This window comes from Falco biarmicus, chromosome 2, assembly GCF_023638135.1.
Source record: "Falco biarmicus isolate bFalBia1 chromosome 2, bFalBia1.pri, whole genome shotgun sequence".
NCBI lineage: Eukaryota > Metazoa > Chordata > Aves > Falconiformes > Falconidae > Falco > Falco biarmicus.
Genome location: NC_079289.1, coordinates 73,218,413 through 73,232,898, shown reverse-complemented (window position 1 = coordinate 73,232,898; position 14,486 = coordinate 73,218,413). Strand labels below are relative to the sequence as shown.

The window sequence follows — 14,486 nt, the reverse complement described above, 5'->3', positions numbered from 1 at the left end:
CTGAAAAATTCCAAAGTTTTGTCCACTTTGAAGGACGCATCTCTAGGTGTGTATTTCATCTATTCACTTTTTTCCCATTGCATTGAGCACTGGTGACAAATGTTCTTGAGCATAATGATGACTTAACTTTTGAATAAAATTCCTCCTCTTTGGACAAAAGATAATTCCAGCTCTAAATATCTCGTCTCATAATCTTCTTTACAGGAAAAATTACTCTGCATGATTTAAAACGATGTAAGTTGACAAATGTGTTTTTTGATACTTTTTTCAACATTGAAAAATACCTTGACCATGAACAGAAGGATCAGTTTTCTATGATGCGGGTGAGTATGAAGCTTTAAAAGTCTTTTTAGCAACGTGCTTACAATTAATGCGGTTTTGTATAACTTGCAATGTGATTGTTTAGGATGGTGAAGGTGAAAGCCAAGAGATCTCTGACTGGGAAAAGTATGCTGCTGAAGAGTACGATATCTTGGTAGCAGAAGAGGCAGCAAGTGACCAGTGGAATGACGGGTAAGAATGTAGCGGGATGGTTGGTACAAATCCTCTCTACTAATGTAGAGCCTCACTGTCACTGCCATCCTTGATGCTATTTTTGTAGAACGTTGCTGTTTGTCATGTTTAGCCATGTGCTCCGTGAGGGGAAGAACCTTTCATTTATCTCAGATTAAATATTCCTTAACAGTTTGTGATCACATTGGTTTTGTAAAAGAAAAGGTCCTACTTCAAATTTTGGGAAGAAGTAAGACTTGAAAAAGCTTCAACTTTGAACAGAATACAACTATTTTTGTAGCTGCTTGTTAAATGAATTAAGAGCTTCATTAAGAGCTTTGGGAGGCAAATACCTCGCTTCTGAATTCCATTGTATCAGCTTAGAAGTATTTTCTCACAGTTCTCTAGGAGTAAATAAGATAATTGATCTTGCTGTTTCAAAATCACACTTTTACTTTTCCCAGAACCTCTTGGAATCCCAAGTCCTGTATTTGCCATTCATTGTTTTCATTATTTAAAAAGACAAGGAAAACAAGTACAAATGTAACTTAGTTTAGGCCTTAAGTTGATGGATCAGTTTAGAGAAAATATTTTCCTGCATTTCATGCATCGATATTCCATTTTAAAATATCTGGTTCTTGCCATGCATTGAGAGAATGACTAGCTTGATATTTAAGAGTGCTTTAAAGCCTGAGAAAGTAAAATCCTCTTAGCACATGGATTTCAAGAAACTTTGTCAAAGAAAGCACATGAGGAAAGAGAGAGGAGAGGGAGAGAATCGTTATCATCGCCCGGCCTCTTCAGCTTTAAGGGGGATCATGCTCTTTAACTTTTCATGGAATCCTCTGCTAGAATTGATTAATATTACAGAATTAACAAGCCAAAAATAACTGAAGCTTTGCTGTGCTGTAAGTTAGGCAATATTAAACCTTCAATGTTTTTTATCTTGTTTAATCTCTTAAGGTCATAAGCTAAGTTTGGGGAAGGTACAGCATAGGTATGTGCATTTTTGACTCTTGTTTGAGATGCTTTAATGCTGAGTATAATAGTTAAATGTGAGGGATCAGAGAAACGAACAGCTTCTTCAGTCTGGCTGGCAGCAAAATGCTATGTATTTGGAACTCGGTTGACAAAACAGGTGGGGTTCTTCTAAACCAGTGAAGAATTCAGATTTTTGGCCCTTCTGAAATTAACACATTTAAACCATCAGGAGTCAACATTTTAAAAAAGTTACTGGTGGACTTAAGCTGCTCCTGACAGGGTCAGACCAGCCCCTACAGTGCCTGCCACCCCTACAGCGTCTGCCGTCATCTCCGTGTGTCAGAGGGGCTCCCTTAATGTAACACAGTAAATCAGTGCATCAGCAGGTCAGCCTGAGAGTCTAAGCTTGACACAGAAATTAATGGCATTTGGAAGCCTTCAGGTACTAACGTCTTAAATCTTACCTAGAACCACTTACACCTTTATTTTAGGCTTGTTTTTTCTCTCTCCTGCTGGTCCGTCTGCTTCTATAGCAGAAGTTGTGTCTCCACCTTTCTGTTTTATAATTCTGCTGCTGATGCGACTTTATAGAATTTAAGTGGCAAGCCCATTTTTCCCATTTTCAGATATGAAGTTGTCAAATTCAGATGGTTTTTGACTGAATTTGTCTCAAGCTCACCTGAAAGTTGGTAGTTAAACGCAGATCTCCTGGATTCCGTTAAGATCCTATTTCTCTGTCTTACAGCTCTTAAGGTCTCTTCTAGCTTTGCTGTGGAATACCCAGAGAAGCTAGGGTTGTTGTCACTTAAGACGTGCTCAGGGTTCAGTCGTATACTGTATAGTTTGTAGAAGCTAGGTGGCCAAGGAAGGGTTTCAACTTTTCCTCTAGCTTTCCCTCCTAAGACCGTATGCGGTATCTGAACTATATGCACCTGGAACTCATCTGAGGCAAAATATCCTTTTGACATTAGTAGTAAGGGACCTGCAGGTCAGGAAGTCATGTTACTCAGCACCTCTGATTAAAGGTTTGAAATTGCTGGGCTGTAGTAGACAAGTGAAATTTTGTAAAGTTCTAAGATAAACTTTGGGCACGATTTCACTCATGAGTGCAGATGAAATATAAAGAGCCTCGAGGTGCTTTTATTCTGACTCAGTTATGAGCTCGTTGACTACAGCTGTTTCTGAGCTAAGCACAGTTTTGTGATTATTGTTCAGGATAAATTTGGGGGGGGTTTATGCATTTCCCATCCCCCTCCCCTCCCCCCAAGATATCTGCTCTTGATGAAAATAAAAGCTGCAAAATTCACAGCCAGTATCCTTTGGGTCAAATCACTTCTTTTCCACAAAAAAAATGTATGCAAGGTGTACCTGACACCATGGTTTTATGGCTTTACACAGGAAGTGGACAAAATGAGAAACATTTTGTATTTTAGTTTCTAAGTTAAACTTTCGCATTATATTTAAAAATTTACCTTAAATTTTCACTCTTCAGTAAACAGAATTCTAACAGGTCTTAGACACTTAGTTTTTCTGGTACTTCTATCAAGTTCATTCTCTCCGTGGTATAGGCACAGCTGCCTTTATACGTCCATGTAATTACAGCTTAAGTAATACAGACAATGTTATGGAACTTATGGTATATAAAGCAGAATCCTAGTAACTCTAAAACTTGAAAATACGCTCCTTCACTGTGTAAATACACTCCTTAAAGAAAACAGTTTGGTGTTAAAAGAGTAGTGTAGTGCAGTACACTGGGATTTGGAGGAGAAAAGATGCATGATGCTGAAACATCCAGTTTCTCATTTCTTTTGAGCCTGGTGTTTGTAAACTCAAGCAACTTTTTGGTTGCATGTTGCCTCTGTTTCTGGCATTACTGGATTTGACACAGATCTTGTAGGAAAAAAAGCTGACAAAGAAAAAATATTGCATGCTCTGGAAGCACTGCCCAAAAAATCATGCATTTAACTAATTCCTTTCTGTATCCTTAGTTGGGTTTGACCATGGCTTAACTGTTGGCCCTCCACAGAGATGGATAAAAGTTGTTGGTTTTTTATCTAAGTGCTCCTGAAGTTTTGCTGCTTTGTTTCCTTGGAGTATAGATAGTAATGCTCATTGTCTCCATTACCTACCACTTCATAATTTGTCAAAGTGCCTCAAGTATCACATACACAACCGCGTGTAAGATGTATTTGGATTGACTAAATAGAAACAAGTATTACGCTTCATCTTAGCGATTTCTGCCTACCCTTAGGTCAGAAGCTTGTGAAAACTAAGTCACCATCCCTGCAGTTATTTTACAGATGTGTGGATGTGGTGCTTAGGGACATGCTTTAGCGATGAACTTGGCAGTGCTAGGTTAATGGTTGGACTCTGATCTTGAAGGTCTTTTCCAACCTAAAAAATTCTGTGATTTTACGATTTAAACTGCTGAATTGAGATTCTTTATTAAAAAAGAGCAAAGTTAGGATACTTTCCAAACTGTGTATCAAACACACAACTGAATTTAAGTTGTGAGCAAATACATAAAAATCTAGAGAGGAAAAGCATTCTGATCTGGCTCAGGGACGCATTGTCAAGTCTGACTTGGTTTGAATGCTTTCTAAAAGTGAAGGTTAGCAAAAGTGTCTTCAAAACTGAATACCAAAGCAGGACTGTCTGATCTATCTTGGGTTTTTTATACAATTGTCCTGCAATATGAAGCTTATTTTCTATTGCTGAATGTGAGAGGAAACACAAGACTACTAAAAGTTTCCTTGCCCCTGTTAGGAGAGTTTAATGAACAAAAACATTAACAAAAACTTATTATGAGCATCTTAAGTTATTGTGTTGTACAAAGACTTCCTTAAAATCACTCACTGTCCTTAAAAGGTTGTAATGCCTGCCTGAACTGAAGTGACTGTTTGACAAGCCAGTATAACCTTTTCATTTTATTACATCCTACAGTAAATATTTTCCTGGCATTCATATTAAAACAGTTGATCTGAAACTTGAGGGTGGTACACAGAAGTCTAGAAATAGGCTGTTTTCTTTACATTCTATGAGCTTTATAAATGTGAGGAGGGGGAAAAATTACTTTTTAGAGGTGTTGTCGATGTATGGTTGTATTTTTATAAAAACTTCTGTGCTGGGAAGTGGCAATAGACTTTCTAGTGCTGTGAGAAGTAACTCAAATAATTTCAGTGCCCAGATGTGTAACACTGGGACAGTGTTTCTAAATTACATCAACTTAAATGTCTTGGAAAGGAGTAGAAGTGATGTTCCACAAGGCCACCAAAGCCTTGGAAGAGAGTGGGATTTTAATTTGGTCCACTAATGTCTGAATAACAGTCTTCTGAGTACAGGATGGATAGAACCTGCAAATAGTATCTGAGAGATGCTCACGCTGCCATTTTTAATGACTGGAAAAGCTGCTGTCACCTCTCTGTATCACTATGCAATAAACAAATCCAAAAGGTACATTCAGGATGTTTTCCCTGTAAAAAAGAAAAAAAAAAGTCCTTCTAAAAAGTAGGAATTAATGGTGTAGAAGACTATAAGTTACAGGTGTGTGAGCCAAAACTGGTGTTAACGACAGAATATGCATCTTTCTTCCAAATCCTTTTCAAATGTGTAACTCAGTAACGTAATTCTTAAGATGACTTTTGTTTCCTGTGTAAATCAGTGGTGAGCTTGTGGGAGAAAGCCAAGGTATTCTGTTCACTGCCTAAGCACTGACTGATGCTCATGTAATTGAGACTTTAATACCTGTGGGAAGGATGAAGTAACAGAAAAGAAGGAAAGAAAATCAGGAACTAATTTTACTCACTGCTTAATCGTTACCTGATGTTGCTGAAGCATAATTTTTTATTTTTTTTTACTGAAAATGGTGGTGAAGCCAGCTTAAGATGTTTCATAGTTCATCGATGAAGTGTTTTAACAGAATTGCATTTGCAACTGAAAATGTTGTTCTGCTTCCCGCCACTGTTATTAATGCTACTCTATTATATTGGTCATAATGGATCCTTAGTACTTAACTCTTTGGGGTTTGCGGTTTTTTGGGGCGGGGGTTGGGGTTTTTTTGACCTGTCTTTCTCTGAAAGAACTCTTCTACTCACCATGTAATGCCATTATAAAGTCACATTTGAAGAAGATACTGCAACATCTAAAGCTCGTCCTTTGCCTAGTCCTGTGAAGTAGATGGAAATAATCATGTGCTGAGATAAGGTTCAGTAGCACTGGGGAGGGTGTACGTGAACCTGAGTCAGCCTAGCCCACGAAAGGGTTGCTGCTTTAATCTGACAAATCTCTGCAGAGATGTATATTTACTTTTTTTAAACAGCTATCAATTAGAGATTGATCCCACCTAAACAGTGCTGAAGCTGATCTTTTTTAAATATTAGCCTTCACTGACCTGAGTTAGTTAGACATTACATTTTGTTATCTGTCCGTTCATTTTCAACAGCAGCATGTGGTTATCAGTAATTTCTGGGTAAACAGTTGGCTTTTGCTTTCTAGCATTTGCTTTCAGTACATGGTTACTCTTGGTTCTTTGTACTCGGGCACATTGTAATAAGACTTTCAGTCCAGTATTTGTTCTCTTCTGTTGTATCTACTGTGGTTTGTTTAGTTTGTTCTTCCTAATTGAGCCTAATTTCAGCTTTCTTGAGAAGAAATTGAGGGCTTTCTGTCAAGTACTTAAGGTCTTGCATTGGGCCATTTCTAACTTGCTCCAGCGGACTACTTGCAGCGCGTGCTTCGAATCCTTTCCGTAAAGCTGCGTATCTCAATGAGTTCTGCACGTGGCAAGAGTAAGCTAGCTTAAATTTAATTATTACAGAAACGTAGTGCTGCTGGCCGGTTACATTTTTCTTTACTGTAAATATAAAATATTGGAAATTATGTTCTTCCTGCAGGTACCTTGTTAGCGTTCTAATTTTTAGGCACTTCCTGACATAGCTAGACTCTTTATCTCTTTTTGCTCACTCCTAGGTATGAAGCAGAACTGAATCCCATAGACCATCAGAAGGCCAATGTCCTAAAGTATCAAATGGAAAAAAGACCATTTTTTGAAATGCCTTCCCATCTGGCTGATGTAGACTTGGATGAGTATGACTATGAAGAGGACTTTGAGTAGTGGTTACCGATGGTCAGCACTTGCAGAAGAGAAGGGACAGTCTGCAGCAGGTCTGCTACACACCTATACATTTCAGTGGGGTTTGTTTCCAAGAAGTCAGCTTAGTTTTGTGCTAAAAATATTTAATCGCTACACTACCTTTTAAATAGAAGAAGCGCATTTGTATGGAATGATGAAACTTTTTGTATTTATTCAATAATCTATAGTTTGTAAAATAATTAAAATATTTATTTACAGATGTTGCGTAATTCCTTTTTGCAAGAATAACAATATTTGACTTTAGAGAAAAATAATCTACTGTTTTTAAGAGAACTGTATAATTCTCAAGTTGATGTGTGGTGCACTGACCATCTCCATGCCACCCGTGAGCAGGTATTCCTGTCCTGGTATGGGAGGTAAGGAGACAATTTATACCTGGCCTGCAGCGCTTACATGCTCACAGGCAGCCCTAGGGGTTTTATGCCTTGGCAAGGAAGGGACGCGACTGTGAGTGCGTGGCTCAGCTCGCATTGACAAGCCGAGTGTCTTAGTGCACGAGGAAAGTGAACACCTGAGACAAGCTGCTTCACTTCTTTGTGTAGTCCTTGTCTGCCACAACTTTCATTTTGCTTGCCCTTTTAAACTTCAGTGTTTGATTATTTAAAAATGAAGTCTGTTTTAGTGTTCATACTTGATCCAAAATGAGTGTGTTAATTCATGTAGAAGGAACCAATTTTTTTAAAATCCCTTGTATAAATGTTACTTGATCAGTGATGTGCACTAATTTGTTGTGGGCATTCATTGCTTTTGTCTGTCCCTCCCTTCAGTTGTTTGCTATTGACACATTCCATGGCTATTCATCGGTGTCACAGCAGCTTGAAATTGTTGCCTCACTCTTGCTGTTAAACAGATTTTGTTGGGGAAAAAAAAATGTACAAAAAGATGTAAGTTATTTTTTGGTTGCAGTGTAGATCTGTTTAAAATGTTTAAAGGTCATGTTTGTATTTTCAAATAAAGATTTTCATACATGTAATTTAACACTTCTAATTATTATGGTATGTACTGCATACAATTCATTTCTTACTAGTAATGAACTTAAGATATGATAGCTGAGACATATACGCAGTCTGGTCGGCTAATTACACCAAGCTGCATATTCAAAGCAATCGAGGTCTAGCAGGGTTTTCTTCATCCAAAAGACAGTGTTGCTAAGCAGCTGGAAGTGGTACAGAGAAATCTGTTCCACTCAACTCATCACACAATCTCATGTAGAGACTTACAAACCTCATTGTCTGCTGGGGAGCTTTACAAAGGAAAACAAGTCCTTTTAATACCCTTCAAAGGATTCTTAAAAAGAAAATCAGGGTTGATGATTCCAGTTTTAATGGAAACCCATCAATATAAAATTTCTCTGTTGGTCAGGTGGATACCTTTTACTACTCAACCATGGTTTGGGGTTTTTAAATGGTGAAGACACACAGAGCGTTTATGTTATGCTCTGTTCCCTAAGGTGCTGTGGGAAAGGATGACCAGCTGGCTCTCTGGAGGATCATCCTGAACTGCCCGTGCCGTTAAGAGATGGTGGCCTGCTGCTTTTCCGTGCCTGAAACCTTTCAGCTGGAACCCCTTTTTTTGAAAAAAAGGGGGCTTGAAAACAGGCAAGGGCTTTCTCATCACACAGTGACATTCCACCACTGAACAGAGCTGCAGTGCTGGGTGGCTGTCTTCCGCAGAGCTGGCAGCTGCTGTTGCCACTCTGTGTTTAACAAAGTGCCTGTCAAACCCTGCTCTCTATTATACTATCTCTATATATATGCTAGCCAAGTCCCTTTAGGAAAAAAGGATTTGCACAGGGCGAGTAGAGCAAACGATGGTGTTATTGTGGAAATGCCTTTTCTCACAATACACAAACTCTAATGATTACTGTACCTTTCCCCAGAAGGATAATTTCCATCCCTAGGCCTTTGTTACAAAAATTAAAGCATCCACATTTGATGGGGTCCTAGGTCTGACTGTTTGCCTAGTCCAGCTGTATCCTGCCTCCCTGCTACAGTTTAGGCCTGGATTCACAAATCTAGACGGCTGAGGGAAACACCGCTATCGCAGTCCAGGCGTACAGGGGGTTACTGACCAAGGCACAGGGGAACTGTGAGAGAAGTGGCGTTACCATATGGCGTCCTACCTGTCCCCTTGCATTAGCCTACCGCACACTTAGCTACGCAGACTGAAACGTAATCGTCTCACTCTTGCCCCTTCAGGACGGACGATACATGGGAGACAGCCGTGGCTTTCGCTTCTCAGTCTGCTTAATAACAGGGAAGACTAGAAGGCCGACAGCACTGCTGCTGTTCTTTCTCCGGGTTTAGTGTGGGAATAGCACTTGCACCTTCCATACTAATGGATAGCAATAGTTCTGTAGTTTATTTTACAGTGTTATCATCCAAAATATATATATATATATATAAAAAAAATGAAAGCTGATGATAGGATTAATGCAACGTACAATTCCATGGAGCAGTGCCAAAGGGTCAGCGAAAGCAGCCAGGACTCCCAAGCCTACTGCCTCTGAAATACTGAGTGAAGATCATTTGCAAATTCTTAACGGAAAAAAAACTATTTCGAAGGGCCGTATTTACAGTCTATTTACATTGTCTTTTCAGGTTTTCTGTTTTCCAAGTAAATACCATGTGATCACTGCATGAAGGATTTCTTCCAGAGGAAAATACTAAGTCAACCGGTCTGCTGTTTCTTTCTTTCTTACTTAGAAGCCGTGATGCAAGCCTCCTGGGAACACATCCTCATCCCTGCAGACCTCTAACCGTGTCTCTGTAAGCACTAGGATGTAGAAATACTTCCAGATGATTTGTTCCAGGGTTTCCATTTTACAGGCAGGAAATGGCACTGCCAAGTGCCACTGCATCTCCCAGCAGGTCACAGCGTTCACATCTGGGCCGGGCTCCTTCCTCCCTGGCATCAGGTACAAGGAAACAAGTAGACAGACACCCATCTTGGTCCTCTCAAACGGTAAAGAATCCCTCCAGCAGGGCACTGCCCCTGCGCCGATGTCAGCAAGCTTGTCTCATCAGAGGTTTTGACTCTGTATTTGTCAATACTCTGATTCCAGTCCTTAGGTTGGGAATTTTTCCAAGGCGGAATCAAGGACCAGGATACAGTTGAGTAACGACGTTCATAATGCCCACAGCCTTAGAAGCACAACAGCCAAGTCAGCAACCCCCACGCACAGCAGTGTGGAGAAAGCAGTGCTAGTAACTGGTTCTGGGTGGGTGCCTACAGGCAGAGATCTGCCTTGATACACGTCTCCTGCTGCCTTGGTTGATGCCGCCACAACCCCACTTTCAGTTAAACAATTTGCAGAAAAAAAATCGGTAGCGTGTTCTTCACTTCCATTTATCCTATCGGTGTCTTAACTGTCCTATACCACAAGAAAAAAGATTTAAGTCAGTCTCATTCTATGAAGAAAACACCATGTAAGAGCACATAAGCATTCAGAGTGTAGCATCTGACCATCTAGCAGCTTGGCCGTAGCTGCCTCTTGGACAGCACTATATTTAGCTTCCCCAAAAGGGAAGAACCATTTCTATACCACAAGGAGCCCAGAAAAGGCACTGCAGGGAACAGCCACAAGCTAGGTAAGTAGTGCACTTTCTGTATGGCCTCGATCTTGGTCCATGGGTTTGAATTCTTTTATTATCTATCTTCAATAGGAGCTGCTCCCAGCACATGGTCCCAACGGTCTACATTTTAACAGGCATATGACTGGGAAAAAAGGTAGAAGTCTCTTTTCCTTCTAGTCCTCTTTAAAAATACCAAAAAAGCACACACCCCCTCAAATATGAAAAAGAAACCGTTTGCACAACTTTACAGGAAAAACTCATTTAAAAATAAGTCGGAAATCATATAAGGTCTTTGAATGTGGCTGTTAGATCCCAGAAAACCAGAGCCACTGGAAATCAAGGGGTTGCCTGACTCACTGCAAAAAAAAAAAAAAAAACAAAACTGTCTGCCAAACACTGGGTTTAACATTCTACTAGAAGTTCAGAAAGCAGGGGGAAATACAGAAGGAAAACCTGAAGGAACCACTCAGCCCCTTCCAGTGGCTGACAGTGCAAACCCTGAGAGGATGGGAGGGTTGCGATTAGCTGCAGCACAGGAAACCTCATGGCCTCTTTCATTTTCCCTCCCTTTCAGTACAGTCGCCGCTGCGAGACCCCTGGTGCCCACCACCTTATCTGAGTCCTTGCACTCCACTGGCCCAAAGGGCTAAAAGTCTTTCCCTGCTGCAAGTATCCATTCCAGGGCTGAGCTGACACCCAGGCAGACAGCTGCAGTTTTGCCAAACTTTTATCTGCTCCTAAGGGCAATCAGCGCCCACAAGACAACCCTCAGGCTACACTGGCTGCCACTCCAAGCCCACAGCCTTCGCATGCTTCCCTTCAAATCCCCAGCTGGTTTGCAGACTTTAATCTCCTCAAAAGCCTTGACTGGAAAAGGACAAGAAACAAGGGATACTCCAGCAAGAGCCCTGGGCTGACCAGTGCTCAGATACGTTCCGAGCCTCTCAGTCTGAAGAGCACAATGCAAATGCCATGTCTGAAGCAGACATTCCCTGCAGGCTGTGCAGCAGTGCCATCTCTGAAATGTGTCAGTAACATGAAGCAACTGCAGCAAATGGCTCTTAATCAAGAAGCTTCACAGTACGGGGCAAAAAGGAAACTGGATCCTCCTCTTAATGTGTCCTAGCTGGTGTTCGAGTACCCAAGGATGTCTCAATGCTACAGTAAGAATTGCCTTAAAAATGCAGATCAAGCTGAAGGAGACTGCAGCTGCAGCTGGGAAGGGAAGGGAAGAGGGGGAAACCCCTTTTCTCAGCCTGAAACGGACCACAGAAGACCAGCCCCTTCGCTGCTAGGTGGGTACGCGTAAGATCCTGAACTCGCACTCACCCACCGCAACTACAGCTGTCCTCAGAGCTGGGAAACCCGAGCCAGAATTACCTGGTCTGGACCAACCACATCAACATCGACATCTTCAGCTGTGTCTTCTGCTTGACTCTCCTTTGAGACAGCTTCTGTCTTAATCTCATCTTTGCTGGTGGGGGGCGGGGGAGGAATAAAAAAAAGCTAAGTCTTGAGAAACTTGTAACAGAGGTTGCACTTTGCACAAGTGTGCTTAAGGCAGAGTTGTTCACCTATTAATATCTGCTGCTGAGATATGCATGTAAGGTAGTTCGAAGTTTCTGGCCCAGTACTTCCCAGGTATGGAAGATATTATACTCTGAGGAATTTCCAATAAAGCAGTTCAGAAACAAAACGTTCATTTAAAAGGGGCTAACTTCATGTTTAATATGTTTTTGTTCTATTTTACTTGTATTCACCAGGTCTATTCAACAGGTGTCCAAAACTTGAAAAACTGGGATTTGCGTTTCATCTTTTAACCTACCAATATGGGAACTGGCAGCTAAGACCTCAATAAATGAACGGTGTTAAAAGGAAAATATCCCAGCTGAGCACCCACGGTGCTTCATTTGCAGAGCTCAAAAGCAGACTCCAGCCTCCATATTTCTGCACTACCTCTCCTGCATGCAAGTTCTGTGGGGTTTCGCTCAGATGTGTGCGCCTGCTGGACAGACATGCACCTCTCTAAAAGAAAGCCACCAGTTACACAGTAGTTAAGAGCAGATCTGCAGAGACACGAATCCTCTTTCATTTCCACAGATGCAGACAACACTCCTCATCCAGCTGCAGCAAACAGCCAGGTTCTAACAACTACCACAGCCCTGTAATCGGGACCAGAGACAAGAGAAATGGGACAGGGAACCTTCCTCCTTCCTTGTCTTTTTCTCCACACACTTGGTATTAAGTCCAAGAAGGCTTGGAAGCCCTGTGACAATGGGGGACAATGAGGCTAAAGCAGCAAATGTAGGTATTGGACTGAGGAAACAGAAAACCCAAGCTATCCTTGGAACACAGCCCATAACAGACAGGAGGGGCACACACCCTTTGCCCATGGAAGTATTACAAAAAGCAGAAACAGAGGTGGACAGAGGCCCCAACTGTCAATACCAGGACAAGTGAAGCAGCTTGTAAGACATAAAACTCTCACCAGTATTTTCTCTGCAGCCCTCCTGGACAAAGGAATGGCAAATGTTCCTGCAAGTGCATCTCCTGAGATTTCAGCCTCTTTCTGCTTTTGCCTGCTGCAGAGGCCAGCTGGGAAGCACACTGCAGCTCTGGAGCTTTGCTTGTTGCTTCAGTCTGGCTGGTTTCAGGCAAAGACCCTGTAACAGACAGTGAACAAGCTCACTCTTCAGCCTCACCCTCAGAGGTCTGGAGATGGACACTTCCAACACGTACCCCACAGCAGTGAAGCAATGAGGCCAAGCTCAAAGGGAGATTTGTAGCAAAGCATTCATTTATTGCAGGAGCCAGCTAAAAGCCATATAGAAGAAAATCCATTTAATTTGCCCACTGGTCACCTTTGTAACCTAGATTTATGATCTTGGCCCCAGTCTGTAAGTGCTATCAGTACTGCTGAGTCTATATAACCCTCAAGAAAGGAGGGCCTTTGGGACACAAAGGAACAAACTTTCTGAAGGCAAGTCATTGAAAAGAAAATTTCTGAGGAAGGGTGAGAAAGAAACCAAAGGATGCTCTAGAAAAATTCCCTTTCCTCCACATACCAGTGCACATGTCCTCAGCACTTAGCACTTGTACTGGGAATTGTTTTCGTAATGGCTTGACTACATTTAACTGAGTCCCACCATATCCATACAGTGAATACCTCATTACGGATTAGAAGTCCATGACAGCTACTAAAGCCTGGATGCAGCCCACCTAACTATAACTCTTTAAGTCAGGAGTATAATCTTACAGGCACCCTAGAAATTCAACAGAGAGAAGGACCCTAGAAGATGATTTGTCCCAGATCACCTGGGCTGAAGATCTGAATCAGCTTCTGGAAATACATCTCCTGTCTCAATTATTTACAGGGCCTCAAGCAACACCACCTGTAACAACTGAAAGTGATGAGCCAAGTCTCCATGGCACAAACACCAGAGCTCAGTACAAAGCAGAATTCAAGATTACCTGAATTCGGCTTACTCAAAGTCTCCAGACAAATCTTACCGCTACCGAGTGACAAAGAGACTTTTAACAGCAACAAAGCTGAAGGAAAAAAAACACTGTTCAAACTGGAAAGTCTACAATATCCAGCATACTGTGGTACTGCTAATTCAAAGCGTGAAGTGCCTTTTAGCTGGGACAAAGCAAATACAGCTGATTCAGAATAGGAAAGCGGTCATACCACTGGAGAATTTCCTTTTAAAAGATGTCCTGGATGTGCCCGCAGGGGACCATTCTCCTGAACTGCTAAGGACAGAGCTCTCCTCATCTTCATTTGCCAATAAAGAGTTTCTGTACCAAATCAGTGGCTGCCATTCATCTCCTCTGCAAGGCAGTGGTTCTGCTATGTACCTCTGTAAGTAGGCATACCTGGAGAGAACCAAAAGCAAGCATAAGAAAACTCAGTATCTTTCCCCTCAATATCTAGGGAAGGTATTGTTAGAAAGGTATTTTCCCTTTGCTCTCCGAGGGTGCAGGCAGACCTGTTAAAGAAAAAGAAAGGGCATCCCTTTTCTCAGAAATATCTGACATCTCTGAATATTTAAAACGCAAATGCCTTTGAAGCTAACAGAGTGCTTGATTTTTAGCATTAGAAACAACACTAGATCCACAGGAATTACAGAATTACATCAGTCTCTAGAAAGAATTTCCTGTGCAGAAGTCACTGCCAATTGCTGCTGCCAGGAGCAGTCTGGAGAGCGCAGAACTCCGCGAATATGCACGCCTTCTCCTGGTGGCCCTTTTCTGCCTCGTGGACTGCAACACAAAGGAGATCCCAG

The 14,486-nt window shown here is 41.6% G+C and overlaps 2 protein-coding genes across 11 annotated transcripts in view; one reads left to right on the top strand and one right to left on the bottom strand.

Moving 5' to 3' along the window:
• PPP2R3B (protein phosphatase 2 regulatory subunit B''beta) overlaps positions 1-7,598 on the top strand; it is a 54,590-nt gene extending 46,992 nt beyond the window's left edge. For 3 of the 4 annotated variants that reach the window (XM_056327058.1, XM_056327061.1, XM_056327060.1), the window contains 3 exons: positions 205-323; positions 407-513; positions 6,442-7,598. In XM_056327058.1, the coding sequence (XP_056183033.1) occupies positions 205-323; positions 407-513; positions 6,442-6,586 (371 nt within the window). In that variant the 3' untranslated portion in view covers positions 6,587-7,598. Of the gene's footprint in view, positions 1-204; positions 324-406; positions 518-6,441 lie in introns of those variants that run through there. The other variant, XM_056327059.1, reaches the window with a different exon arrangement.
• Positions 7,599-8,967: 1,369 nt separating this feature from the next.
• Positions 8,968-14,486, bottom strand: part of LOC130144059 (cohesin subunit SA-2-like) — a 67,017-nt gene continuing 61,498 nt past the window's right edge. For 5 of the 7 annotated variants that reach the window (XM_056327053.1, XM_056327051.1, XM_056327052.1 and 2 more), the window contains 4 exons: positions 13,889-14,076; positions 12,689-12,863; positions 11,581-11,674; positions 8,968-9,998 (listed from right to left, as the gene is read on the bottom strand). In XM_056327053.1, coding sequence (XP_056183028.1) covers positions 9,990-9,998; positions 11,581-11,674; positions 12,689-12,863; positions 13,889-14,076 — 466 coding nt within the window. In that variant the 3' untranslated portion in view covers positions 8,968-9,989. The other 2 variants (XR_008819999.1, XM_056327056.1) reach the window with 2 other exon arrangements.